This window comes from Pelophylax lessonae (assembly GCF_965119305.1).
Source record: "Pelophylax lessonae genome assembly, chromosome: 9".
NCBI classification, from domain to species: domain Eukaryota; kingdom Metazoa; phylum Chordata; class Amphibia; order Anura; family Ranidae; genus Pelophylax; species Pelophylax lessonae.
The window spans coordinates 83,604,491-83,632,020 of NC_138776.1; the positions used below are offsets into that span (position 1 = coordinate 83,604,491).

The following is a 27,530-nucleotide window of genomic DNA, read 5'->3' on the forward strand; positions in this document are numbered from 1 at the left end:
ACAAGCATGACTGCCAAGGGCAGAGGCATGATGGGACTTGTAGTTCAGAAACAGCTACAGGGCAGCTAGTTTGAGACCCCTGGTCTAAATACTGCAGGAAGATTGTGGCCTGCGGTGGTATGGGGGGTTAAAATTTCAACCAAGAGACCAGCCAACAGCACAAGGGACACTTTGCATGGAATGTATATACTGTCCCTTGTGCTGATTTTAAAAATATAACAAAATGTACACTTTATCTGGCCCTCTGCAGCCAGTTTATATGCAACTCATTTTTAGCCTAACCCTTATGCTTTTCCACCCAATGTGGGGAGAGTTGAAAAATGGCCAGAGCTCACTTCTGCCACAATAGAAGAAACATTTGAACAGTGGCGGCCCGTCCATTGGGGGCTCAGGGATGCAGGGGCGCCACCCCCCCCCCCTCCATGCATCTGGCCCCCTAATCTATATGCAGGGCGCCGGATGCATTGGATTCCAAGGGGGTATTTTTTTTTTTCTAAGCACCTAATTAGAGCCAGAGGCTCTAATAGGCTTCAAAAAATGGTGGGCTCGGGGCGCAGAACACCCCATTGTGTGACAAATAGCGAATTAATTTTTGCTATTGCCACACTGCTTCTCCTCCTGGCCAATCAGGAAGTGGGTCCTGAGACCTGTTTCCCAATTGGCAGAAAGGAGAAGGCATGCTATTGGCCAAGAAGGGGGAGGAGACGGCCGCCAAGAAGGGACATGAAGGAGCCTGAGGGGGAAGCCGCCGCCGCCTGTCAGTCTGGAGGAACAAGGTAAGTAAACAGGCGGGGGGGGGAGATGTGGTGGTGCAGGCTGGAGTGATATGGGGGGGTCAGCGGCCATGTCCCCCCTGACTGATGGAGAACCAGCCGCCACTGCATTTGAAGCCCGTTGTATTGTTCTATATTAGGGTGACCAGACGTCCCCAGATTGAAGACACCTGCCCAAGTCTGTCCCCGGTTTTGTCCCCGGATTCAGGACCGGATTAATGTAGACAGGGCACCCCATGCTGGCTGAGAAAACAGCCTGGTGGCTCAGATGCAGACGCCCCCTGCTGGACAATCTCACTCCCGCTCCTGCTGCTGTTCAGTGGAGGAGAGCCAGAGCCAAAAACTGACCATGTGGAGGGCTGAGAACAGGAGATGAGTAGATGGGGAGGGGGGGGGGCTGTTTTTCCACAGGCGAGGGCAGTGGGGGGAGCAGGGGTCAGAGTTGATGCAGCTGCATGGAGAGATGGAGAGTATAGTTGTTGTGGGGGAAGGGCTAAGAGGTGGCTGCAGAGATAATCTGTGAAAGAAGGATGCAGAGGTGAGCTATGGATGTGGGGGCAGAAGTGTCCTCTGTGCATAGCAAACCTCTGAACCCTGTACTCTATGCCTAACACCCTATTGTATATTATGTAGTCCTGTGCCCAGCGCTCTGTGTATTATGTAGTCCTGTGACCAGTGCTCTGTGTATTATGTAGTCCTGTGACCAGCGCTCTGTGTATTATGTAGTCCTGTGCCCAGCGATCTATGTATTATGCAGTCCTGTGCCCAGCGCTCTGTGTATTATGTAGTCCTGTACCCAGCGATCTGTGTATTATACAGTCCTGTGCCCAGTGCTCTGTGTATTATGTAGTCCTGTACCCAGCGCTCTGTATATTATGTGGTCCTGTGCCCAGTGCTCTGTGTATTATGTAATCCTGTGCCCAGCGCTCTGTGTATTATGTAGTTCTTTGCCCAGCGCTCAGTGTATTATGCAGTCCTGTGCCCAGCGCTCTGTGAATTATGCAGTCCTGTGCCCAGTGCTCTGTGAATTATGCAGTCCTGTGCCCAGCGCTCTGTGTATTATGCAGTCCTGTGCGAAGCGCTCTATGTATTATGCAGTCCTGTTCGAAGCGCTCTATGTATTATGCAGTCCTGTGCCCAGCGCTCTGTGTATTATGCAGTCCTGTGCCCAGCGCTCTGTGTATTATGTAGTTCTTTGCCCAGCGCTCTGTGTATTATGCAGTCCTGTGCCCAGTGCTCTGTGAATTATGCAGTCCTGTGCCCAGCGCTCTGTGTATTATGCAGTCCTGTGCGAAGCGCTCTATGTATTATGCAGTCCTGTGCCCAGCGCTCTGTGTATTATGCAGTCCTGTGCTGAGTGCTCTGTGTATTATGCAGTCCTGTGCCCAGCGCTCTGTGTATTATGCAGTCCTGTGCCATTTGCCAATAAAAAAGAAAAATATGTCCCCGGATTTCATTTTAAAAAACAGGTCTCCTTATTCTAGATATTCTTCCTCACCATCAGGAAAACATACCTAAAGAGTGTTTGATATTCGCAATAATGTGTATTTTTTTATGTTTTTCCATTGGCAGTTATTGTGGTCTGGAAATCTAGAACAAGAGTGTGCCAACACCGATAATGAGTTTACGGGAAATAAAAGTAGCTGAATAGCGGCTGATTGCTAGGAGCCATATGGATATTCACACGCGTTGTGGTTATAGCCGTTTGCCCAAACCCAAAACTTTGTTTTGGAGGTATTTCAACTAGCTTTGTTCACAGTGCCCTAATAACAAATATAACCAAGAAACAAACATTCATTTGACTCATTCGGAATCTGACTGATTCACCAACCATTGCTAATAAAAGCACTAGTTCCCTTTCCTCATTTTCTGGTTGCTATTTTTAGATGATTCAACAAACGTGTTTAAAATATGCTTAAAGAGGTTGTAAACCCAAAAATGTTTTTTTTTTTTTCAACCTGAAAGAGAAACACGTAATGAGCTAGTATGCATCGCATACTAGCTCATTATGAAATACTTACCTTAGAACGAGCCGTGCTGCCCACTTACCTCTATGACGGGCGACATGTCCAGTCGCCCGTCTTCCGGGATCGCGGCATCCGGCCATCTGATGCCGCGCAAGCGCGCGGGAGCCGACAGTCACGGCACGGGGCTCTGAAGGAATGGCACCAGCGGCCGTTCCTTCAGAGCGCATGCGCCAGTGACGTCACTGGCTGCATGTAAGGTAAATATCTCCTAAACGGTACATGTTTAGGAGATATTTACAGTACCTATAGGTAAGCCTTATCATAGGCTTACCTATAGGTACAAGTTGCCGAGGAGGGATAACTTCCTCTTTAAATATGTAATCTGCTAAATATTATCTAAATACAGACCCAAGTACTGTTTTGAGTTAGTTTTTAGCTAATACGGGAACAGTCTGTAACACATACTTCGCTATGTACTTTCACTTTTAATACTGCTCACAAAGGAGGAACACCATTGGGTGCTAAGTAAATCTAGTTTTTGGTTCCTCCTGTAATAAGGGGAGTGGTAATTTTCTGTTCTGGCCTGTTCAGGGTCTCACATGCTGGGAGTTTGATTGCTTCCAGAAAATAACCAGCCTAAATATTCATTATGCTCTAGCCCAGGGGTCTTCAAACTATGGCCCTCCAGTTGTTTAGGAACTACAATTCCCATCATGCCCAGTCATGTCTGGGCATGTCAGAGTTTTACAATTCCTCATGGAATGTGTAGTTCCGCAACAGCTGGAGGGCCGTAGTTTGAGGATCCCTGCTCTAGCCAATCCCTGAAGAGGAGTGCCCAGGAGGGGGGCTTGAAGGGTAATAAATAGCCTGAGGCACTGGAAGGCTGGGTTCCAGAGTCTGAGGGGCTGTTGCTATTAGGCAACCCATGGACTGCGTAGCTGTTCTAGAGACCTCAGTGGAGTTAGGGCTTAAAGCAGAGTGCCAGTATTTGTTAGGTTTTTTTAAAAGTCAGCAGCTACAAAAAAGCTGACTTTTAAAAAACACACACTCACCTGTCCCATGATCCAGCGATGTGGCCACCCAAAGCCTCGCTCCTCTCTCTTGCCTCTCCCTGGCACTGGCATCACAAGTGTGGGCACCTGGCTGCGACAGCTTGCAGCTTCACAGCTGGGTGCGCACTGAGCATGCGCAAGACGCGCTGCGCTTCCTGAGTGGCCGGGCAATCTTCTGGGACCTGTGACCCAGAAGATTGCAGGGAGGAAGGGGAAGAGGTGAACTTCCGCTCAAGCCGCCTAGGTGGCCCAAGTAGAAGTGGGAGCAGGTACCTGTCAAAACTAGGTACCCGCTCCCCCGAAAAAAAATGACATGCCAAATGGCATGTAGGGGGTGAGGAGTGCTTAAAGCTGAAATTCCACTTTTGGCTGGAACTCCGCTTTAAGGCCTGGATGGACTGTGCTAGAAGCTGAATTCAGGACCTCGCCACAAGGGATCTGGTCTGGAGAAGGTGGCAGCTCTCCTGGAGACTTGTGAGAAAAGACCCTAAACTGATCCTTGTGACTGTGCAGTGTTCTGGAGTACCAGCAGATGTGCACAGGCACAAGATACAACTTCTGTAAAAATTTCTACATTTATATTGCTTCCATGGAAATCCTGATATATATTTTTAGAAGATAGTAATGAAAAAAAGAAAATATCGGACTCTAATGCAGCATATAACTGTATAAAAAATACATTTTATTATGTAGAAAGTATAAAGACACACAGACACCTGATAAAAACTAAGGTATGCCTACTAAAACTCAAGATACTCCTAAAATGAACTTCAAAGCATCCTATAGTATAAAGCAATGAACAAAAAAACATATCACATATACAGATAAGAATGCAATAATTATATAACAATAGTCGGGGTACTTTCTAAGAATAGCAGCAGTTCCTGAAAAGACACCATGGATGAAATGTTTAATCCTACAATCGCTAGGACACCTGTAGTGTAGCAATTCAACAATATGCTGAATCATCCCCTTCTTCCATTGAGAAATGAGAGTGGTATATGAGCCAGATTGTATTCTAAGAGGGCTCAGTAAAAGCTTGCTGTATTGCTGAGGATGTAGCACATCAAAAGGCTGAGGTTAGCACATTGAGGGGACATAGTCAATCTATCAATGCTGTTATGTTGTTATAAAAACAAAATGTGAATTCTCTGTGTATGAGAAAGGTCTCAAGGTGGATTTGACCTGTGATCTAGAAAATAAAAGAATGTCCACATATACTGTATGCTTTAACAGGGACCACTGAGATAATAAATATGGTATTAGGTGCAACATTATTCATTATCCAGGTGGATTTAACCCAGGGCCGGCCTTTGGGGTGTGCGAGCTGTGCGGCTGCACAGGGCGCCATGGGCAACAGGAGCGCCATGGGCAACAGGGGCGCCGTGCGGCCATCACAGCTCGCAGAAGATCAGGCCGCACAGTGGGAGGTAAGCAGCGACCGCGGCCTGGACAGGATTAACACAGTCTCCTACTGCTGCAGTCTGAGATGTGTATCACACACAGCTCAGCCACAGAGACGCCGCCGCTGACTGATCCCTCCTCCTCTCTGCAGGGATGCCCGAGGAGAGAGATGGTCAGCTCCTCCTCCTCCCGCCCACACTCCTGAGGATGTGATGTAAGGGGGGCTCTGTGTGGGGGGACTCTCTGATGTGGGGGGCTCTCTGATGTGAGGGGGGCTCTGTGTGGGGGGACTCTCTGATGTAAGGGGAGCTCTGTGTGGGGGGGGTCTCTGATGTAAGGGGGGCTCTGTTGGGGGTCTCTGATTTAAGGGGGGCTCTGTGGGGGACTTTAATGTAGGCAGGGCTCTGTGAGGGTCTCTTATGTAAAGGGGGGCCTCTGTGAGGGTCTCTGATGTAAGGGGGGCTAAGTTATTAGTGATCATAAAAAAGAAAAGTCAAATAAAGTGCAAAAAAGGTGCAAGAAAATCCGCGCGGGGGGGGGGGTCTCCACAGGATTAGGGCGCCTGAATACCTAAGGCCGGCCCTGATTTAACCTGTCATTAGTAGTATGCAAATGTCTACATGCAAATTTCTACAGGGACCGCGAAGACCTTATATGCATGGCTTAGATGTGTAACATACACCCTTGGCCACTTTATTAGGTACACCTTGCTAGTACCAGGTTGGACCCCCTTTTGCCTTCAGAACTGCCCTAATTCTTTGTGGCATAGACTCAACAAGCTGTTTGAAACCTTCCTCAGAGATTTTGATCCATATTGACATGATAGCATCACGCAGTTGCTGCAGATTTGTTGGCTGCACATCCCTGATGCAAATCTTCCGTTCCAACACATCCCAAAGGTGCTCTATTGGATGAGATCTGGTGACTGTGGAGGCCATTGGAGTACAGTGACCTCATTGTAATGTTCATGAAACCAGTGGTGAGATGAGTTGAGCTTTGTGACATGGTGCATTATCCTGCTGGAAGGATATAAATTATAAAAGGCTAGCGCTGAGGATTAAAATTAGTCTTATAGTACAGTAATTGATGGAAGGAGCCATCAGAAGATGGGTACACTGTAGTCATAAAGGGATGGACATGGTCAGCAACAATACTGAGCTAGGCTGCGGCATTTAAACGCTCAATAGGTACTAAGGGGCCCAAAGTGTGCCAAGACAGCATTTCCCACATCACTACACCATCACCAGCCTGAACATTTGATACAAGCAAGGATGGATCCATGCTTTCATGTTGTTTACACCAAATTCTGCCCCTGCCATCTGAATTTTGCAGCTGAAATTGAGATTCACCAGACCAGGCAATGTTTTTCCAATACTTCGGAACATGTCGCTATGTTCACTCTCCTGCGCTGTGCGATAAGTCTCAACGTGGTGTCAAACTCCTATCTTGACATATTACTGCATGTGGAGAGTGTGCTCCTCGCTGCCCTCAAAAGACTGGGGATGTCCAATATGACTGTAAGTATAGGAAACAAAGAAGGCACATAGGCCTAGCATGTTTTCAGGATAATGTGCTAGGCCTACGCGCCTTCTTTGTTTCCTATACATACAATGTTTTTCCAATCTTCTATTGCCCTATTTTGCTGAGCCTGCCCGAATTGTAGCCTCAGTTTCCTGTTCTTAGCTGACAGGAGTGGTCTTCTGTTGCTGTAGTCGATCTGCTTCAAGGTTCAATGTGTTGTGCGCTCAGAGATGGTATTCTACATGCCTTGGTTGTAATGAGTGGTTATTTGAGTTACTGTTTGTGAAAGAAAATAAGGTGCGCTAACCATACAATTATGCGGCAGCACTGAAATGGGGAAAATAAATGTGAAAAAAGGTATAGTGCGCTCAACACAATCATAAATATTAAACATATGACATCTAGGATGACCCAAATATTATGGTGATCTTCATACAGTGTGAAAAACCATATGTGAAAATTCTTTATGCAAAAACATATAATTTATAACAATCGTGAAAAAAAAAAAAAATTCTGGCGCAGCACTTTTATAGATAGATATATATATATATATATAAAGTCCTCTAATTGATCCAGATACTCTCAAATAGCCAAAGATCCAGCTTCCATCAATAGTGGATCTTCAATCTTGATAATCTTAGAACGATATGGGAGGGTGAAATAAAAGAAATGGCCACTTACCAGATAACACTAAACAGTGAGCCTTATTGGTGAATGGGCACTTTCCACACGTGAACAAATGAAATCAAGTGAGGTGACACCTCGGTGGTAGTGCAAACTTCTTACCAGAAGTATGTAGAGTGTAGGCATATACCACTGTTGTTTATACGGGTGCACCAGATAGAAGGTATCCAATGGCGGCTTCAATGCATGGGCTGAATGTTTCTCCACTCCACCATATCCAACTCACCGATGTGGCCGGCGATACTGTACTCTAACGTAGCTCCCCCATAACAAAAGATATGAAGTGGCAATAGTACATTATCCTTTTAAAAAACGTTATTAAAAAAGAAACACACTTACATGGCAAATGGAAGGAACTGGGCATAAACAATGGTTCCAAGTGTACCGAAGGTGACCGCCTGCAGTGCTTTACACGTAGTGTGGTGTGGCGGCGTGGCTACTCCCCCCGATGCGTTTCTCCTTATCAGGCTTCAGCTGCTCCGGTCACAGCTGTTTCTTTTTTGGGTGGGCAGGGGAGCCAGGAGCATGTTGGGCAAATAATGGGCACTGATAAGCGGCATGGATGACCACTGATAGGCAGCACTGATGGGCATTGATGAGCACTAATAGGCGGCATTGATGAGCGCTGATAGGCGGTATAGATGAGCACTAATTCGTGGCACTGATAGGCAGCACTGATGAGCACTGATAGGTGGCATTTATGAACACTGATAGGTGACACTGATAGGCGGCATTGCAGAGCGCTGATAGGTAGCACTGATAGGGCTGCACTGATAATCAGAACACTAATGATCAGAGCCCTGATTATTAGTGTAAACAATGTACTAACAGTCTTGCTGGTTAACGGCTCTCCTTTCCTCACACAGACAAGGCGTGGGAAGAAAGAAGTACCATAACCAACAAGTATGTTTACATGTGATTGGCTGATCACATGGTAAAGGGCCATTGTGATTGTCTGAAGGACACAGCAGTCACAGAGCATGATGGATGCATACCCCACAAGGCACGTAGGAGGCAGGATTCTGGGAGGAGGTCCATGGACGCCCTCCCAGAACTGGAAGCCCGAAGCTCGGATGGAAGGGGGGCCCTTCATGGTTTCTTGCACCGAGGGCCCTGAAGATTCTAGTTATGCCTCTGCAGAGCAGTCCCCTTTACAGAGCAGTCCCCTTTACAGAGCAGTGCCCCTTTACAGAGCAGTCCCCTTTACAGAGCAGTCACCATTACATTAATGTAAAGAGGCACTGTGATGTAAAAGGGACTGCACTGTAAAGGGACACTGTAATGTAAAGGTTGTGATGTGACAGGAACTGAGGATATAAAGGGAGGACCGTGCTATAAAGGGTGTTGTGGTGTGAAGGGGGGCTGAGGACTCTGTGGATATCCTATCCCCTGACATATCCACCAACCCCCCTCCCCTGGTCCCTGGAAAAATTGGCTGCCATGAAACCGGTCCCTAGTTTCAAAGAGGTTGGGGACCTCTGCTCTAATTGCTATTTGCTAATAGTTTTGGAGTATCCCATGTCCTAACCCCTCTCCTGTTAAAGTTTCTTTAAGCAGCAAATCTTAAAAAGAAATCCCCTAGACTGTTAATGGAGCCGGTGTGAATGGATTGGTGCTTGCAATGTCGGGCAGCCTCTGTTCTTTTGGGGAAGAACTAGGTAATACCAGCGGCCCCTATGTGGGTAGCGCTACATTTAGTAAACTGACCCTGTTGCCTCCCCATGTGTAAGAAAATAAACATTCACTATATGTTCAAAACATTGTGGACAACTGACCATCCAGATATATGGACACCCCTCAAGAATATTGAGTTCAGGTGTTTCCAGTGAAGGGTATTGCCAATGCTACAACATACAAACCCATTTTAAACAATTATGTGCTTCCAAACCTATAGCAACAGTATGGGGGGGGGGGGGATGGAGTTTCTTTTAAGGCATGACAGTGCCCTGTAGGGTTGCCACCTCATCTGTTTAAAACCAAACGCATATGAAGTACACAGGTTCTGAGACTAATTTAATGCAGATAAGGCACCAAGTGAGTTTCATTACCACCTTAATCAGCCACAGAACCTGTGTAATTAAGACGTGTTCTGTTTTAAAGGGATGAGGTGGCAACCCTAGTGCCCTGTGAACAAAGCCTGCTCCAGTAAGACATGGCATGATTGGTTTGGTGTGGAGATACTCAAGTGGTCTGCACAACGTTAAAATAAATTAGAATGCAGATTGTGAGCCAGGCCTTAATGAGTTTGTTGTAGAAACAATCAAGTTGCCTGAACAAAGCCCTACTGATCACCTTTGGGATGAATTGGAAAAACACGTGTGAGCCAGGTCTTGATGAGTTGGGTGTGGAAGGACTCAAGTAGCTAAGCGATCACATGATCACAGTGTCAACAAAGCTGTTATGAATGAATTCATTTATAGCCTATGCTGTGATTGGCCCACTCCTATCACTTGGTACCTTAAGCCAATCACAGCACCCTGTACCATGTGATTAGCTGTAGCCAATCACAGATCACTAATGATGCAACAAAGATCATTGTAACAGCAAAGTTGGCAGCTGTCATAAATGGGTTAACTATCCATGACAGTTGAAAACTTTGCTGCCACAATGATCTGTATTGTAACAACAAACAAAATGTAAAAGAAATAAAAAATAAAAACCCTGATCACCACCCAGAGTAGTACAATGTTCCCATGGTGACACTTGAACTACTCTGTGACAGGATGTAAAAAAAAAAAAAATAGAAAATAAATGAAAATAAATGTTAAAAATGAAAAAATAATTTAAATTGTTTTTGCTATCCCCAGTCAGTGTCCCTGATCACTGCCACATCAGTCATATGAAGATAATGTACTGGTGACAGTATGTAAAAAAAAAAAATGTGGAAATAAATTCCAACTTCAAAAAGCTCACCATGTCTCTTACTAAATGCCCCAGACTGTCTACTTTCCAAACATTTGGGGGGGGGGGGGTCTGTACTGTCTCAGCATCTTAGGGCCCCTAGAAATGAGATAGGCCATTAGTACATCAGAATTGATAAATTTTTTAATATATGTATCATAGTTTGTAGACACTATAACTTTCACACAAACCAATTAATATACTTTTATTGGGATTCTTTTTTTATGAAAGGCATGTAGTAGAATACATTTTGGCCTAAATTTATGATGAAATTTGATTTTATTGGATATGTTTTATGACAGAAAGTAGAAAATATTCGCTCCTTTTTCCTTTATAACACAAAAAATAGAAAAAAAACAATTGGTGGTCAAATTTCGCCAAAAGAAAGCTCTATTTGTGTGAATTTTTTTTTTTTAAATGTAAGTTGCATGCAGTATTGCTTGACCGCACAATTGCCAGCTAAAATAAAATAGTGCTGAATAGCAAAAAATGCCCTGGTCATGAAGAGGGTAAAACCTTCTGGAGCTTAGGTAGTTAACTTAAAGAGTAATTCTACTTTTGCTTAGAAAAAAAATCCCCTCTGGGTGATCAATGTACATTGCAGGGATTTCAACAAACTTTGTTGCAGATTCCTTCCTGTTTCTGCTCTGTTTGTTTTACTTTGTGTCTTTAGATGCTAATTCTGAATAGGAGTGACTTCTTCATTATTAAACAGCTGATGCACTTGCAGTCTTCTAATGAGGAAAGTTTCAATGTCAGCATCTTATTATAAGTGCTTTGGGAACATCTCACCAAAAGTGAAATGTTTGTTGCAAGGGATGCCTAAAATCTGACTCATACCTTTGTGCAGACCTCTGGGAAAATCAGTGAGCCAATCACACAAGTAGAAAATAACCTGGTACAAAAGGCCTCCAAGTTGCCATATGACATAGAATTTTACAGAAAATTACAGAGCTGCAAAGGAAAAGTAATTTTTAATAACATTTAATTGCAATATGACTTTGCAGCTATTTTATATGCTGTCTTATGTTTGCTTTTACCTCATTCTATCTCAATGTTTTTCCTGAGAACTGGTGATAAAAAATGATCTGTGTATTCAAGGTGAGGCTAAACCCTTGTTTTATAAAGGGTAGAATTATTGATTTATCACTTGAATAAAATGTGATTTTGTGACATTTCAATAAAGTTACAAAAAAAGCAAAAAATGTGAATGGGTCCTAAAGCAGCAATTTATCAGACCAATATGGGGCATGAGATAAGTTTGGCTTAATTTTGACATGTACTTACAGAGCTCATGACGTATGAATAGGATAGAGATGGAAAAATGATCTCTCTCTCTAAGTACATTAGTGTATCTATCTTATGTCCTCATCTTTATAATCCCTTCATAATTCCAGGTAATATCTGAGCAAAAGGCTTGTTTACTAATGGACTTAGGTTGAGATATAGGCTGAATGTGGAGAGAGGTCAAGCTATAACCCAAGCCAAGAAAGAGGAAGCATGAATGGAAAACAGGAATTCAGAAAAAATAAACTCTTCACCTAAAGGGTAACTCCACTTTCGTGGGGAAAAAAAAAAAGCAAAAAAAAAAAAATAATAATAATATAGCATATACAATTGCGACACAAGTCATATTGTAAATGAATGTTATTAAAAATTACCTTTTCCTTTTTATTTTGCAGCTATGTACAGAAAGCCCCCCAGAAACATAATTTTCTGCTTGTGTGATTGGCTTACTAATTTTCCCAGAAGTCTGCACTAATGCTGGCCATACACTAGCCGAAAAACGTTTGAAAATCTGTCATTTGGTCCGTTCGTTCGTTTTTCGTCCAGTTAACCACTCTGCAACCGCTCACAGTAATACTACTGCGGCAGAGTGGTTCGTTATCGTCCAGCCACGTAGTATTAACGTGACTGGACACTCCCCCTTCTGGGCGGCGCTTGCGCACCGCCGGAGGCTCGCTCCCGCTGTTTTCATTCACAGCGGGAGTCAGGCCAGGGGAGGAGCAGCGGCGATCGCCGCTGCTCTTACCCGATCGTCGGGGATCGAGTCTGGAGATCCGCCCGCTGTGTGTAAACACAGCGGGCGGATCTCCATAGTGACAGGGAGTGACAGATCGGACTGTTCAGCATAGCTGGACATCCGATCTGTCCATGACTCACTCAGTCCCCTCCCCCCCCACACGTCAGTAAGCACCAGGCATACATTAACCCCTCCCTCTCCAATAAAATTAACCCCTTCCCTGCCAGTGTCATTTTTACAGTAACAGTGCATATATATAGCACTGATTACTGCAGTAATGTCACTGGTACCCCCAAAAGTGTCAAAAAGTCAGTCAGGGGTCCGGTCTGTCCGCCGCAATGTCGCAGTCCCGCAAAAAAAATCGCAGATCGCCGCCATTACGCGTTAAAAAAAACCCACCAAAAATGACAGAAATCTTTCCCTTTGTTAGTAAACGCAATAACTTTTGCGCAAACCAATCAAAATACGCTTATTGCGATTTTTTTTACCAAACATATGTAGCATAAAACAAATTGGCCAAAAACTTTTAAAAAAATTGGTTTTTACATCTTTTTTGGGGGGAATTTCATATAAAAAAATGTGAAAAATATTGTTATTTTTTCAAAATAAACGCTCTTTTTTTGTTTATAGCGCAAAAAGTAAAAATCGCACAGGTGATCAAATACCACCAAAAGAAAGCTCTGTTTGTGGGAAAAAAAGGACGTAAATTTCGTTTGGGTACGGCGTCGCACGACCGCGCAATTGTCAGTTGAAGTCGCACAGCGCCGAATCGCAAAAAGTGGCCTGGACGGAAGACAGCAAAATCCTCCGGTTGTAAAGTGGTTAATGGGCACAAATAGAAAATCAGTTTTAACCTTTCAGAGCCTAAAAATGAAAGGAACGGTTTGGAAAATTCTACCGAACGAACGATAAATTGAAAGGTTAATGTGTTTCTCGCCTGAACTGTTTGCACCAGGCATATGTGGCAAACTGAATGAAAAACTGATTCATTTATGTCCATTGAACGATTTATCGTTCGAAATTACGGTCATTACATGATGGCACAATCGTCTGCTCTCACGGCCGATTTTTAGTTTTTCGAAAATGTGTTTGAACGATTTTGTCGGCTAGTGTATGGCCAGCTTTAGATGCAAGTCAGATTTCAGGCATCCCCTGCAACAAAAATGTAATTTTTGCTGAAATTTTCTCAATAAGAAATCACATCTAAAGAGATGCAGACCCTGCAATTCTCCTCATTAGAGTCCTGCAAGTGCAGCAACTGGTTGATAATTATGAAACCCCTCCCATTGGAGTCACTTTCCACTTGGACACGGACAAACACACAGGGATTTCTTTAGAATAACAAAAAGAAGGAATCTGCAACAAAGTTTGTTAAAATCCTTGCAATGTACAGAGATCACGCAGAGGAGAGTGTTTTTTTCTCAACAAAAGTGGAGTTACTCTTTAGTTGAGAAAAAATCCCCTCTGGGTGGTCAGTGTACTGTATATACAGTACATACAGTACACATCCACACATACATTCCGTATACTTCTTTTTCTTCTTTAGCCAGGTAAATATAAACTATTGCAAAGTAATGCAGTACTTTTGCACAGTACGGTAGATTGCAAGGATTTTAACAGACCCTGTTGCAGATTCCTACCTGTTTCTGCCCTGTTTGTTCCACTTTGTGTCTTTGGATACTAAATCTAAATGGAAGTGACTTTTTCATTATTAATAAGCTGATACACTTGCAGCCTTCTATTGAGGAAAGTTTCAGTGTCAGCATCCCTTTAGAAGTGCTTTTGAGCATCTCACCTAAAGTAAAATGTTTGTTGCAGAGGATGCCTAAAATCTAATTAGTAAATGTAAATACAGTTTGAAATCAGGCAGGCTCTTTATTGGTATGTCTCTTCTGCAATGAAACAAACATACCTGCCAGCTTACAATCTTCTGTAAAATGTACACTGAGCTGCACATATGCAGTTTAGGGTACTTTTTTTAGTGCTGGGATGAATGTTTGTGAATTTTGTCATTCCACGCTGGCCAATCAAGACGGCTGAAGACCCGGCAGCTGGGATAAGATGTCAGCACTGGCGAGGCACCCCGTGAATGTTGGATTATGGAAGCAGTGTTATTTTCAGAGTTTACTTCTGCTTTAGAGTAGGAGGCCCTTTCGCTTTGTTTCTTTGTGGTCAAACAAAGCTGCTTTTTTCAGGGATCCTGTAAAGCAGTGTAGCACCCTCCTAGGTAGATGCTAGAGAGAGAGTATAGTTTTGAATGCTTTCTGCTTACCAGAGGGATTGCAGATAAATCTATATTCTTCTCTGCCTACCAGAGAGCAGGATCTGCTAGTAAGGTCTGCTCAATGTGCTCAGGTGCAACTCTGTCTGTCTGAACAGTGTTTCACACTGGTCCAATAGGGGGAGGAATATTGGACAGTGGGAGAAAACCTGACAATTGAGTGCACAGGCATTTAATACAGCCCTGGTGATTTGGCAGAGGAAAGTGCCTCAGTGCATGCTGGGATACTGTATAAATGCCAGGAGCACATGTGCTCGGGGTCTTTCAGCTACAGAGCGGAGTCCCGGAGGGAGGCGGTGGCTGCTTCCTCCTCCATAGAGGTGCTATGTGGCCTCAGGTAGTCAACCTGAGGGCCTAAAGAGCTAGAGAGGAACTGAACCCGGATGTCCTGCAAAGCTTACTAAGAGAAGAGACACTGGAGAATCTGATTCTGCAGTACAGTGAGTACAGATCTCTGTCAAGGGGCCTGACCTGAGGGGGGCCACCCCTGCAGCTAGAAGAGTCAGTGGACGGGTGTCAGTAAAGGGGATGCTAGTGAGTATCCTGAAGAGAATGTAGATCACCAAGTCTATTGCTGGAGAAAGAGCAAGGAGACTTAACCCTTTCCATACATGTGGCAGTATGGTTTAGGCAGTGAGACTGCTTCCACAAGCAACCTGCTGAGGGCAAGTGAGAGTTGTCCTTATCCAACGCATTTGTGTTTTGGTCCATCTGACGCCACCAGGTTACACTATTCCCTTTTACCATCCAAGTTCCACCATAAATACTAAAAACCAACATCCCTGGACTGTTTATTGAGCAACATGCCATTGGGAGTAAGGATGAATGTGTGAACTGTACTCTGAGTGACTGTCTGCAGGTAATCAGAGAAGGCCCAACAAGTCATCACACAGCAAGCAGTACTGGGACAGTGCTACATTTGGGGACTCATCTGGGATTTCCTCTGAGTTACAGCAGCGGTTGCCACTGGCAACGGCCGAGTAGTCGGTTAAAGGAGCGCCCAAAATCAGCAACAAGAATCCCACTTAGATCAAAAGATCGTTGTTTTATTGGTAGCAGAATATGTTAAAGCCAATGCGTTTCAGGGGAACAGAGAATCCCCCTTCTTCAGGGAGTAAATGTTGCTATTCGGATCTGCAACCGACAGCATAGCAATGATCATTGGCACCAGTGATCTAAGTGGGATTCTTATTGCTGATTTTGGGCGCTCCTTTAACCGACTACCACTAAAAACGTTGGAAACTACCACTAGGCCGTATCTTAGGGTAGCAGCCCAGACCCCTTAACAAGGGTCCACTGCCTTTTTTCATCGAGTCGGGCCAGATTGATTGGGAGTTAATTTCTCAAAGTGGCCCTCTCTCACCTACCACCCACCCACAGACCCTCTATCAAGCAGGTCAGTCCAGCGCAGCCATCAACTTTTCAAAAAACTACTGGAGGTCAGAAGTGGAAACTGAGTGGGATTGGAGAACTGAGGAGAGGAGAAGCCCTACGAGTTCCAGTTTGTTCAGTGAAGAAACGGAGGCAGCAGTCGTTCGCATGCAGTGTGCCAGGAACTTGGGGTTCTGTGAGGATCTTCTGGCCTTGGAAAGGCCGTCCACTGTTTACATTTGTACATATGTAAAAGTGCTACTTGTAGTTTAGTCAGTTAGGATGTTTTACCTTCACCTGTCAGACAGATTTTTGTTTGGCGGGGGTGCAGTACCTTCCTATGTGTAAATATTGTACAGCAGAGACATATATTTTTTCACCTAATTCATTGTATTCACTGGCAACATATGATACTTTTCCCCTTTCCAAGTTTGTGGGATACTCCATGTACAATTTTTGTATAGGTATTTTTGTAGGGGGTTGATGCCCAGAGCCAGTGAGGACAATATGGGGCATGTTCAACAAAAGAAATTAAAGGAACACTTTTTTTATTACGAATATAAAACATAACAAGTAATAGTACAGAGTACAATAGTAAACGGGAAAGGAACACTTTTTAATCAGAGTATAGCATTAAGTCAATTAACCTCCTGGGATATTGATCTGGTCAGTTAAGTAGCAGAGGGGGGTTGTTAATCAGTTTCAGCTGTGTTGATGTTACTGGAATTAACAACAGGGGCACTAGATGGGCAACAATGAGACAACCTCCAAAACAGAATAGTTTTACAGGTGGAGGCCGCTGATTTTTTTTTTCACTACTCATCTTTTCTGACTGTTTTTCACTAGTTTTGCTATTTGGCTAGGCTCAGTGTCACTACTGGTAGCATGAGGCGATACCTGGACCCTATAGAGGTTGCACAGGCATTCAATCTCCTACAGGATGGCACATCAATACATGCCATTGCCAGGTTTGCTGTATTCCAGGAGACAGACAGTTACTCTAGGGGAGCTGGATAGGGCCGTAGAAGGTCCTTAACCCATAAGTAAGACCAATATCTGTAAACACAGCTGACCGTTCTTCTCCCTTGAATGATCATAGAGCCCCCTGTGTTCCTTCTATATAGGATCACAGGTATGATCATGTCACAAGCCACGCCCCCCCAGTTAGAAACATGCCCCTAGGTACACATTTAACCCCTTATCACCCACACTGTTAACCCCTTCCCTGCCAGTGTTATCATTACAGTAACAATGCATATGTTTAGCACTGTAGTAATGTCACTGGTCCCCCCAAAAGTGTCAAAAATGTCAGTCAGGGGTCCGATCTGTCCGCCGCAATGTCGCAGTTCCGCAAAAAATCGCAGATCGCCGCCATTACTAGTAAAAAAAAAAAAAAACAATAAAAATGACATAAAACTTTCCCATAGTTTGTAGACGCGATAACTTTTGCGCAAACCAATCAAAATACGCTTATTGCTATTTTTTTACCAAAAATACGTAGCAAAAAACAGATTAGCCTAAAATGTTAAAAAAATTTTGATTTTTAAATTTTGTTTTTTTGGGAATGTTATATTGCAGAATGTGAAAAAAATTGTCGCTCTTTTTTGTTTATAGCACAAAAAAAAAAAAAAAAATCGCAGAGATGATCAAATACCACCAAAAGAAAGCTCTATTTGTGGGGAAAAAAAGGACATCAATTTTATTTTGGTACGGTGTCGCACGAACGCGCATTTGTCTGTTAAAGTAACGCAGTGCCGAATCGCAAAATATGGCCTGGTCATTAAGGGGGCAAATCCTTCTGGTCCAGAAGTGGTTAAAAAGGGACCTACACCCTCTCCATTTTTAATGCCAAATTCAGGCAAACTAACAAATTGTGTAAGTAGGTAAATGTTTATTTTACATTTTATGATCCTTTCCCATGCAATGTCACCTTTCAATTGATTTATATAGAAGATGTTATCACTGTAGTTAGGAGGGAACTGATTAAGAGATGTAAATGGCTCGGACACAGTACACCTAGTGTATTGGTGTTACCAGACATTGTGAAATCTAGAGAGCTTTGTGACAAATGTGTACAATGAATGAGCCCAAAGCCAACACATTTTTTATGAGTCACGCTGGCATTGCAGACCAGTAAATGGATTTATGTGAAGTATGTACTGGGAGGGCAACTTCTTAGTAAGCATACAGATCTGAAAAGGAGTACCCCAAGCTGTGTGTGACTTGGCACAATCAGAGGTATTTAGTGCGTGTTCCTATCAGTCCGTGTGTCTTGTTTCCTGATTGCTTACATGCACATCCAAGCCGTATCGTGCACTGATAATTTTAACCCTTGCTTTATTATTTTTTTATAGGGGAAAGGTTTTAGTTAAAGGGTTAGTCAACCTCTAAGAGATAATTCAGCATTAGATGGACTCAATCACCTGCTGGCTCCCTTTATCTCTTGTTGAGGGGTGAGATTTTCCTGCACTAGTTTACAATTCTTTTCCAGCCCATCTTGCAGTTTGGTCTCATCATTCTCTCTCCTCCTGTATAGTAAAAAATTAATTGGGAATTCAGATTATGGGAATTGGTACCCATAGTAATGGCCACAGGGCCGGCCTTAGGTGTTCAGGCGCCCTGTACGAGCTAATCCTGTGGTGCCCCCCACCGCACATTTTCTTGCCCCTTTTTTGCACTTTGACTTTTCTTTTTTATGATCACTAATAACTTAGCCCCCCTTACATTAGAGCCCCCCCCCACAGAGCCCCCTTACATCAGAGACCCTCACAGAGGCCCCCCTTACATCAGAGACCCTCACAGAGCCCCCCCTTACATCAGAGACCCTCACAGAGCCCCCCTTACATCAGAGACCCCCCCAGATCCCCCCTTACATCAGAGACCCCTCACAGAGGCCCCCCTTGCATCAGAGATCCTCACAGAGCCCCCCCTTACATCAGAGACCCCCACACACAGAGCCCCCCTACACACAGAGCCCCCTTACATCAGAGACCCCTCACAGAGGCCCCCCTTACATCAAAGACCCTCACAGAGGCCCCCCTTACATCAGAGACCCTTAAAGAGCCCCCCTTACATCAGAGACCCCCCCACACAGTGCCCCCCTTATATCAGAGACCCCCCCCCACATCAAAGACCCCCACACAGAGACCCCCCTTACATCAGATAGCCCCCCACACAGAGACCCCCTTACATCAGAGACCCCTCACATAGGCCCCCCCTTACATCAGAGCCCCCCCCCTTACATTTGTTGCAGGAGAGAGACCATACTTACCTCAGTATGGAGCCTCACGCTGTCTGCAGCTTTTCTTTTTTTCTTTAAACTTCCTGCCCACACGCCCCCGGGGCGTGTGGGCAGGGCAGACACAGGAGGAGAAAGGGCGGGAGGAGGAGGAGAAGGGGCGGGAGGTGGAGGAGCTGACGATCTCTCCTCTGGCGTCCCTGCAGAGAGGAGGGATCTGTCAGCGGCGGCGGATCGGAGGCTGAGCTGTGTCTCCTGCAGCTAGGAGACCGAGGCACAGCCGCACAGCGGGAAGTAAGCGGCGGCCGCGGCCTGTGTTAAGCCTCCCCAGGCCACGGTCGCCGATTACCTCCCGCTGTGCGGCCTGATCATCTGCGAGCTGTGATGGCCGCACGGCGCCCCTGTTGCTCATGGTGCTCTGTGCAGGCTTTGTGATTGCATTATATATATATATATATATATATATATATATATATATATATATATATTTCCTTGGGATTGACACACTATTTTTTTGAGGACTTTATTTATGCACAGTCTTTTCAGAGTCATCCACTGAAGATTGTGTATAGGCTCGCTTTTACAGTTTTACATTGAGGATTGATTTTACTTCGACATTTTTGCATCAGGTTTTATCATATAGAGCACTATCCACAGTGGTGGACATCGTTATTGTCACAGAGTGTATCACATTTATTTATGATTTGAATTAGCGCCGATTTTTCACACCATACATGTGCAGCCGCACAGCTCGCACACCCCAAAGGCCGGCCCATTATGGCCACAGCAGGTGTGCAGAATGTCAAACACAGGAATTTCAACACTTAAGCCCTCCAAATGTCTGAGAAACCACTAAGGGTCCTTTCACATGGGCTTTCCGCCAGGCGGACTCTGTTTTGCTCAGTGGGGATTGATCTGCCGATCCCCGCCGAGTGGGCGGATGACAGCTCTGTCTCCGCTCTGTGTGCAGTGAAGGACCTGTCAGAGCCCAGCTCTCCTCTATGGGAGATCGGATGAAAATGGACCTTCTGTCCGTTTTCATCCTAACCCATCCTCCAGACAGATGGAATATAGGGTTACTATCTGTCTGGATTTCACAGACAGGATCGGATCAGATAGCAGCGGGTGTCACCACTGACATCCACTGCTCCATAGGGGTGCATAGAGCATCTGATCAGGTTCGCCTAAAAAATTGACAGGCGGAACTGATGGGAAAGGCCAAGTGAAAGGACCCTAAAGGACCCAATCCACCAGAATCTACCAGGGCCAGGTCTAGCCTGTCTGATGAGGGGGTGAAGTAAAAAATTTCAGGGGAGCAGAGGATGCTAGGTCAGCAGTGCATTGTATGAGAGTCAGTAAGGTAGTGTACAAGGGGGGCAGCAGGGCAGAGGATAGGGTTGGCAGTTTGTAGGGCAGTGTAAAGAGGCCATTAGTTTGTAGGGCAATGTACAGTGGGCCAGCAGGGCAGCTGGCAGGGGTCAGCAGGACAGCAGACAAAGGTCAGCAAGGCAGTGTACAAAGGTAGGGATAGACCGATATGATTTTTTCAGGGCCGATACCGATATTTTGGTCACAACGTATCGGTATCGGCCGATACATTGTACATTTAAAGTTTTGTAAAATAAAGACAATTTTTGACACAAATCTGGTACTGAACATATTAATTTGTTTTTAATGCTTAATGGCTGGCTTGCTGGCACCCTGTGGCGGGTGGCTGGCTCCCTGTGGTGGGTGACCGGCTGGCTGGCTCCCTGTGGTGGGTGGGTGGATGGCTGGATGGCACCCTGTGGTAGGTTAGTGGCTGGCACAGGGGCTGTTGGTGGCTGGCTGGTACAGTGCCTGTGGCTGGCTAGTACAGGGCCTGTGGGTGGCTGGTTGTCTGGCACCCTGTCTGTGGGTGGCTGGCTGTCTGGCACCCTGTGGTGGGTGGCTGGCTGTCTGGCACCCTGTGGTGGGTGGCTAGCTGGCTGGCACCCTGTGGTGGGTGGGTGGCTGGCACAGGGGCTGTGGATGGATGGCTGGTACAGGGCCTGTGGGTGGCTGGCTGGTACAGTGTCTGTGGCTGGCACAGAGCCTGTGGGTGGCTGGCTGGCTCGCTGGCTCTGGGAAAGTGCATAGTGCATATGGGCTGCCGATATATTGGCCTTGCCGATAATCGGTCTATCCCTATACAAAGGTCAGCAGGGCAGTGTAAGCCCTTTTCACATATATCCTGAGCGTTTCCCGAACCACATTGAAATCGCACTCCGTTCATGTGATCTGCCACTGATGTCAGTGTTAAATTAATGACACCCCAAAATATGATGCAAGAATTGGATCATGTGGGTGTGAACACCCATGCAATTCGATTCCAGTTTGGCAAAAAAAAAAAGATACCTGCACCATTTTCACGCGGTGTGGTGAAAATTGAGCCCATACAAAATGAATAGGCTCAAATTGCGCTGCAAAGAATTGCATGTGATTTAAATAGGAATGCAGTGCGATTCCTATTTGAATCACATCCAGTGTCCCACACCACACAAGTGTGAACCCAGGCTAACTATTAGTAGCTGGTGGGACCAGCTCCTGATCATGTGATCACTGTAACAGCCAATCACAGTGCTGACAAGATCGCTGATCCTTACCTTGTAATTCCTGACCTTCCATGGGGCACATGTGTTTAACATCCTAAAAGACTCCCACTGTGCTTCTCTAATAGGAGAACAGAGGACAAACCTCTTCTCATGATTAATAGTATTGCTGCTGCCTGTGGCTAAGTTTTTTATTGTTATTATTATTGACTTATTATTATTGAATTAAGGATTTCCTGCTGCTCGACAAGTCATTGCAGAGTAGCCGGGAGGTAATACATATTGCCCGTTGGGAGTTAAATAGAGTGATCCATACTTTCTATTTGTTTATTGCAGTTATGGGTTAATCACTTACCTTTAAGTGCCTTTAGGTCATTATAACCAGACTTTGAATTCAATTTTTTAATTTATAATTTTATTCTTGAGGGGCACTATAGGCATTGCCCTTTTTTAAGATGGCGAGAACAGAGACAGCGATCATTCAATGCTCAGATCTAGGCGTGGTTGTTATCTTTTCTGTATTTATAGCAGTGAGTCAGTGTGCCCCCCCCCCCCGTGCCCCAGGACGATGACAGATTGTAATGAAACGCGTCTGGAGGAGCAACGTGATGATGTCACCACATTTGCCTAAGTCCCGGAAGGACGGGGTGCTGTGCAGAGCCGACCAGCTTTATTTTATGCGTGTATTCTATTTTCCTATGTAAGTGGAAGTTCTTTTTCTTCTGGGGTTATCTTTGACTGAGTCTCCTCAAGAGTGACTGGCATTGGTTTCCTTACTAAATCCTATCATCTGAACAGAGGCCTAGACTGGGCTATAGCCACAGGCGAGTGAGACCTTCCGTGATGGGAGGTCAATACCATTTGGTATGCAGCCAATTTATGTGGTGGAGGCTTTTCTTTTCATGTGGGATCACAACCAATTGGGTGACGAAGAATTTACTTGGTGACTTTATGGACTTTGTGACATCACTTGTTGGACTATATTTATTTTCTTTATGATATAAGCGCAACGTTATTTTGGTATAAGCTTTTGATTGTTGTCTGTTAGGCCATCAGTGCCAGTTATTGCACAATTCATTGACTTTTGTTTTTTCTGGAGAACTGTAATTGAAACCTCCCCAAAAGTCTATTTTCAACTGGGTTACATACACATGCATATCCTAGACTGGGTGTTTGCACTGGTGTGTATTAGAGGGTGATGGGGGCACTTTTTAAAATGTATTTTATTATAATTTTTTTTATTAACACTTTTTAATTTAACTTAAGGCTCGGTTTACAGTGCAGTGACTTGGGATCCAATTTGTGAGACCCCAAGTCGCATGACATGTGAAATCCCATGTTAGCCAGAAAGAGCCGTCCTAATTAGCACTACAGCTCCCATGTTGCAGCCCTCAGGCTCACATATGCAGATGGTAGCTGAACAGTAAATGAACCAAGGTGAAGCACAAAGTCTATATGCCAGCTCAGGATCAGGGACAGGCTAAAGGTCAGTGTGGCCAGCTAACAAGTGTAGTAAAATACAAAGAGAAATCAGCAACTGGAAAGACAGGCAATCGTGAATTTGAGAATACAGGAATATAGAGGGGGTCACTGGGTGATACTGGATACTCTGGGGCCACTGAGTAACAATTAATGCTGGAGATAAAAACACCTTTCTAGGGGCACAGGGCTCACAGTAGCTGGATGCAAGGGGGCAAATAATGCACAGGCAGATGCTAGGGGTACAGGAGAGTGTGCAAAGTGCATAGCTGACAACAAGCAGTTAAATCTCTCAATAAGAGATTTAATCGCCGATACTTGAGTCAGAAGGACTGTGAGGCAAGGGAAAATCTCCCTAACTTAACCTAATTTCCCTAACAGGGAAACAGGCAACTATGAAACACATTTTTTGGGCATTGTGAGGAAGGCTTAGAACTACTGTCAGGATTATTCATATAGGAAATTTCTCATCATTTTCTCTCTCTTTGTTTTATAACAGGTGTTACTAATGCATGGCTTGGAAAATGACTGCAAGAAACACTCTATGCGCTGCTTGCTTTGATAACGCGTTAACCCATTTTATGACTTGCCAATGCAATGTTTCTACTCAGATGATGAAAATCCAAGGAAAAAGGGCTTGCTTACCCTTTCCAACCAGGCCTGCTGCGTCTCTGAAAAGTGATCAGAGGCCAGATCACCTTTCAGATGCATTTGACAGGTGATGAGGAGGTGATTTGTTGCCTCCTCGCTGCCTGTTTCAACCCCCTAATGCGGCATCACTGCACCGGAACCACATGCATTGCACCTTGTTCAATCAGAAAATGCCTTGTATTCACTGAAAAATAATCTGTGAATGTTGGCAGCGCTGAGCAAGCTACCCCCAGTGGTGGGTGTGCAGTGGGGTAGCTGCTTGGCACAGGACCTAGAAGATCACTGCTGTCACTGTAGTAGCGCTAGCTGCTACAGTGATTGTCTGCTTCCCCAGCAGTGCTTTGAATATAAGGTTATATTGGTCCAAACTGGACCAAAGTAAGTATACAATAAAGAACTGGGGTTCTGCTTTAAATCAAAAGTTCTACCTTTTTGCACATTCCAGGATAATCTAATATAAAACAAAGCTATGAAGCAATCAAAAATAGAATTATTCATATTGTCTATCTCATCTATTCTCAGCCAGCTATGGGTTCCTTGAGGAATGGTGAACTGACCTCCCATTTTATGGTATCTACATAGTTCTGGGGCCAGTGTCACTTGGCAGAGTCAGAGGCATGACATCAATGACCTTTTTAGCAGTCTGTAAAGTTTGCAATCTTTCCTCTGATCTTCACCAATATTAGGGGAGTGCTTTTCCACTGACCGCAATGAAATGGTACATTTTTGTTCTATTAACCTCCAATGTTAGGGTCATTCTTCCTCTCATGAACATAGATGTAAAGGGGCACCTCTATCACTAACTCTTTATTTAGGGATGCCCTTCTCCCACTGACCACCAATGTAAGAGGACACTTTTCCCACTGACCACCAATGTAAGAGGACACTTCTACCACTGACCACCAATGTAAGAGGACAATTCTACCACTGGCACCAATGTAAGAGGACCCTTTACTTAACACCAATGTAAGGAGACATTTCTACAGTGACCGGGTAAGTAAGGGTCTATATGTGTATGTGCTTCTTTTCTGACCAATAATCTAATTACATTTAATTTGAAAATTGTGATCATAACTGAAAAACGTTTTATCATATAGACCGGGGGGGGGGGGGGTGTTATAATAGGTATGTCATTTAAAAATATATATATATATATATATAAATATTATTACAATAACAACTTACTGACATGCAAATATATCATGAGCATTGGATACAATTTTCTCTAGTGGTTCACCAAGACCTCAAAATTATTTTCAAGGGTTCCTCTGGAAGTCATTCCATTGTGGCACGAAGCAAGATGAAATATCTATCCCAATGGAATATATAGGTAATTAGGTGAAAATCCAGTCAAAACATTTCTTTTATAGTTTTAGAAGGGCTGGAACTTCTGTCAGGTTTCTATTGGCTGCCTACAAGACAGATTTGTCCTGATAATGACCATTGTCAGTGGGGCAGAAAGTGAGGAGATGTTGACTGACGTAGGAGAAGAGGGGAGGATCTTTCCAACTTCTGGTAACAGCTGTCAAAGTTGCCATTTCCATTGTTTTGGGTAAATTACCTCTCACTTTCTGTCTTGTTTTTGGGGTAGGAAATGAAGGCAAATCATTCCAATAGGAATATAAATAGTGGCAAAAACCATGAAGTTCCAAACCTATCCACATCTATTCGTAGCTATTAAAATAAAACAGGCTGGTGTTCCACTTTAAAGGAGTTTATAGGATCTAGATAGACAAAAATAAACTGCAAAATATATTTCACTGTATCACATAAAAATATAACATTTCTGGGAATATTGGGTTCCTTTAAAGAAGTAATTATTCTTCTTTAAAGAAGAAATTATGACAAATGTTGAATATTAATCATCTGCCCATGGCACAAAGTACATGTAGTTCGTTGACCTATCTTCCGAGGTGACCTGTAACACTGTATATAAAAGATATTCTACACAGAGGTCAGAATTTAAAAGAAGGTTAGATGGTCTGCAAAATTAGGGACACAATGTAAGTGTAAATCATAGCAATTTATTTTAAAAAATTGTGGTATGTAAATAGATTACCGTTCAGATACAAAATTGGTATAAGATTATAAACAAAACCAGCGTTGACAAGAAACAAGACATACAACATTAAACAAATAACAGGGTACCGGCCGGTGCATATATATAGTAAACATCAGGGGGTGATGATATAACTTTTGCGGTGGGGGTATCCCACATTAGTAGCTTTTCCCGTGATGTGTTCCTGTGGAGGTTCGGGCGTTGGAGAATCCGGGTGGGTAAACCCTTAAAAATAGACCTGTAACGCTGGTTGCGATATCGGACAGGGTGCCTACCTTGGTGCACAGCCTCCCGACATGTCAGCTAGCAACGATACTGCTGCTTTGATAGCGAGTGCCTGTTTTTGGCTGACATAACTTGCCCTAGGCAAGCACTGGCAAGAGGAATGCAGAGGGAATTTAGGCAAACATGCCTCACCTTCCTCTGCATTACTCGTGTTGGTGGTTGCCTTGGGCAAGTGCTGTGAGCCGGATATAGGCACTCTATATCAAAGCAGCCGTCTCCTTGCTAGTTGCGGTGTTGGGCAGCCATCCGTCAAGGGAGCCTGTCCAAAATGACAACTAGCATTACAGGGCATCTAGGAAGGTAGGACAAAGTACTACATGTACATTGTACGAAGGGGAACAGAATTGTGTAAACAATTGTTATAATTCTTCTTTAATAAGTCAAATAATGTCAAATAAAACTGGCTCACCTTGTCATTGTCAGAGATTTCAACTACCTTGAAAAATAAGCATAGCGGTAAGGCAGTCATGGCAGAGAACCCCCAGATTATCACCAGTCCCATCACCACCACCTTCACATTACATGTAGTTGTCTGGGTCATCTTCATGATACAGATCATCCTCTCCAGGCTAACAGCAGACAATGAGATCAGGATGACGCAGCCGCTGAGGCAGATGACATAGAATAGCAGGTGGCATACAAAGTCCCCTAGGATCCAATTCTCCGTCCAGCGGACAACCAAGATGAAAGGAATCATGGTGATGAAGAGCAAATCAGAGCAGAAAAGGTTCAACACAAAACAATTGGAGGTGACCAATCTCTTCTTTCGGACCAGCAACACTATGGCGCAGACATTTGTGAGCCAGGAGAATACAAAGACCAAACACAAAAAAATGGTCTCCACCACTTTCACCTCCAAGGATTTGTTAAATTCAGAGTAGAAAGTGAATTGGGTACAGTTACCACACTGTGTATCCTGGTATGCAATAATCAGCTGCCCCATTGTCTTCTGGATTTCTTAGAATTCGGTTATCAGCAACATAACATGTTAAGGCCAGTTATGTCCAAATGGTAGAACAAATCAAGAGAATGACTCTAACATCAGAACCCTCAAAGATCCACCAAGAAGTCCTTAATAGCTGCAGCTAGGCTCTGCATGATGTGATTCAGCCAGCAGCCGGGAAAGCCATCTACTTACTGATTTGAAACAAGGAAGTCACACAACATTCTTGTAAATATACACCCATCTAAAACAAAGATGAAGGTGTTGTGTTTTTATGATCCAACCACTTCTACTATTAAATATTAGAAATGTTTGATTGCCTTATAAA

General features: G+C 44.2%; 1 protein-coding gene across 1 annotated transcript in view; it reads right to left on the reverse strand.

Annotated features, from left to right (window-relative positions):
* FFAR4 (free fatty acid receptor 4) overlaps positions 1–27,202 on the reverse strand; it is a gene marked incomplete at its 5' end in the record, with an annotated part of 44,257 nt that extends 17,055 nt beyond the window's left edge. The window contains one exon of the mRNA XM_082269254.1: positions 26,669–27,202. Coding sequence (XP_082125380.1) covers positions 26,669–27,202 — 534 coding nt within the window. The remainder of the gene's footprint in view (positions 1–26,668) is intronic.
* Positions 27,203–27,530: the final 328 nt, after the last annotated feature.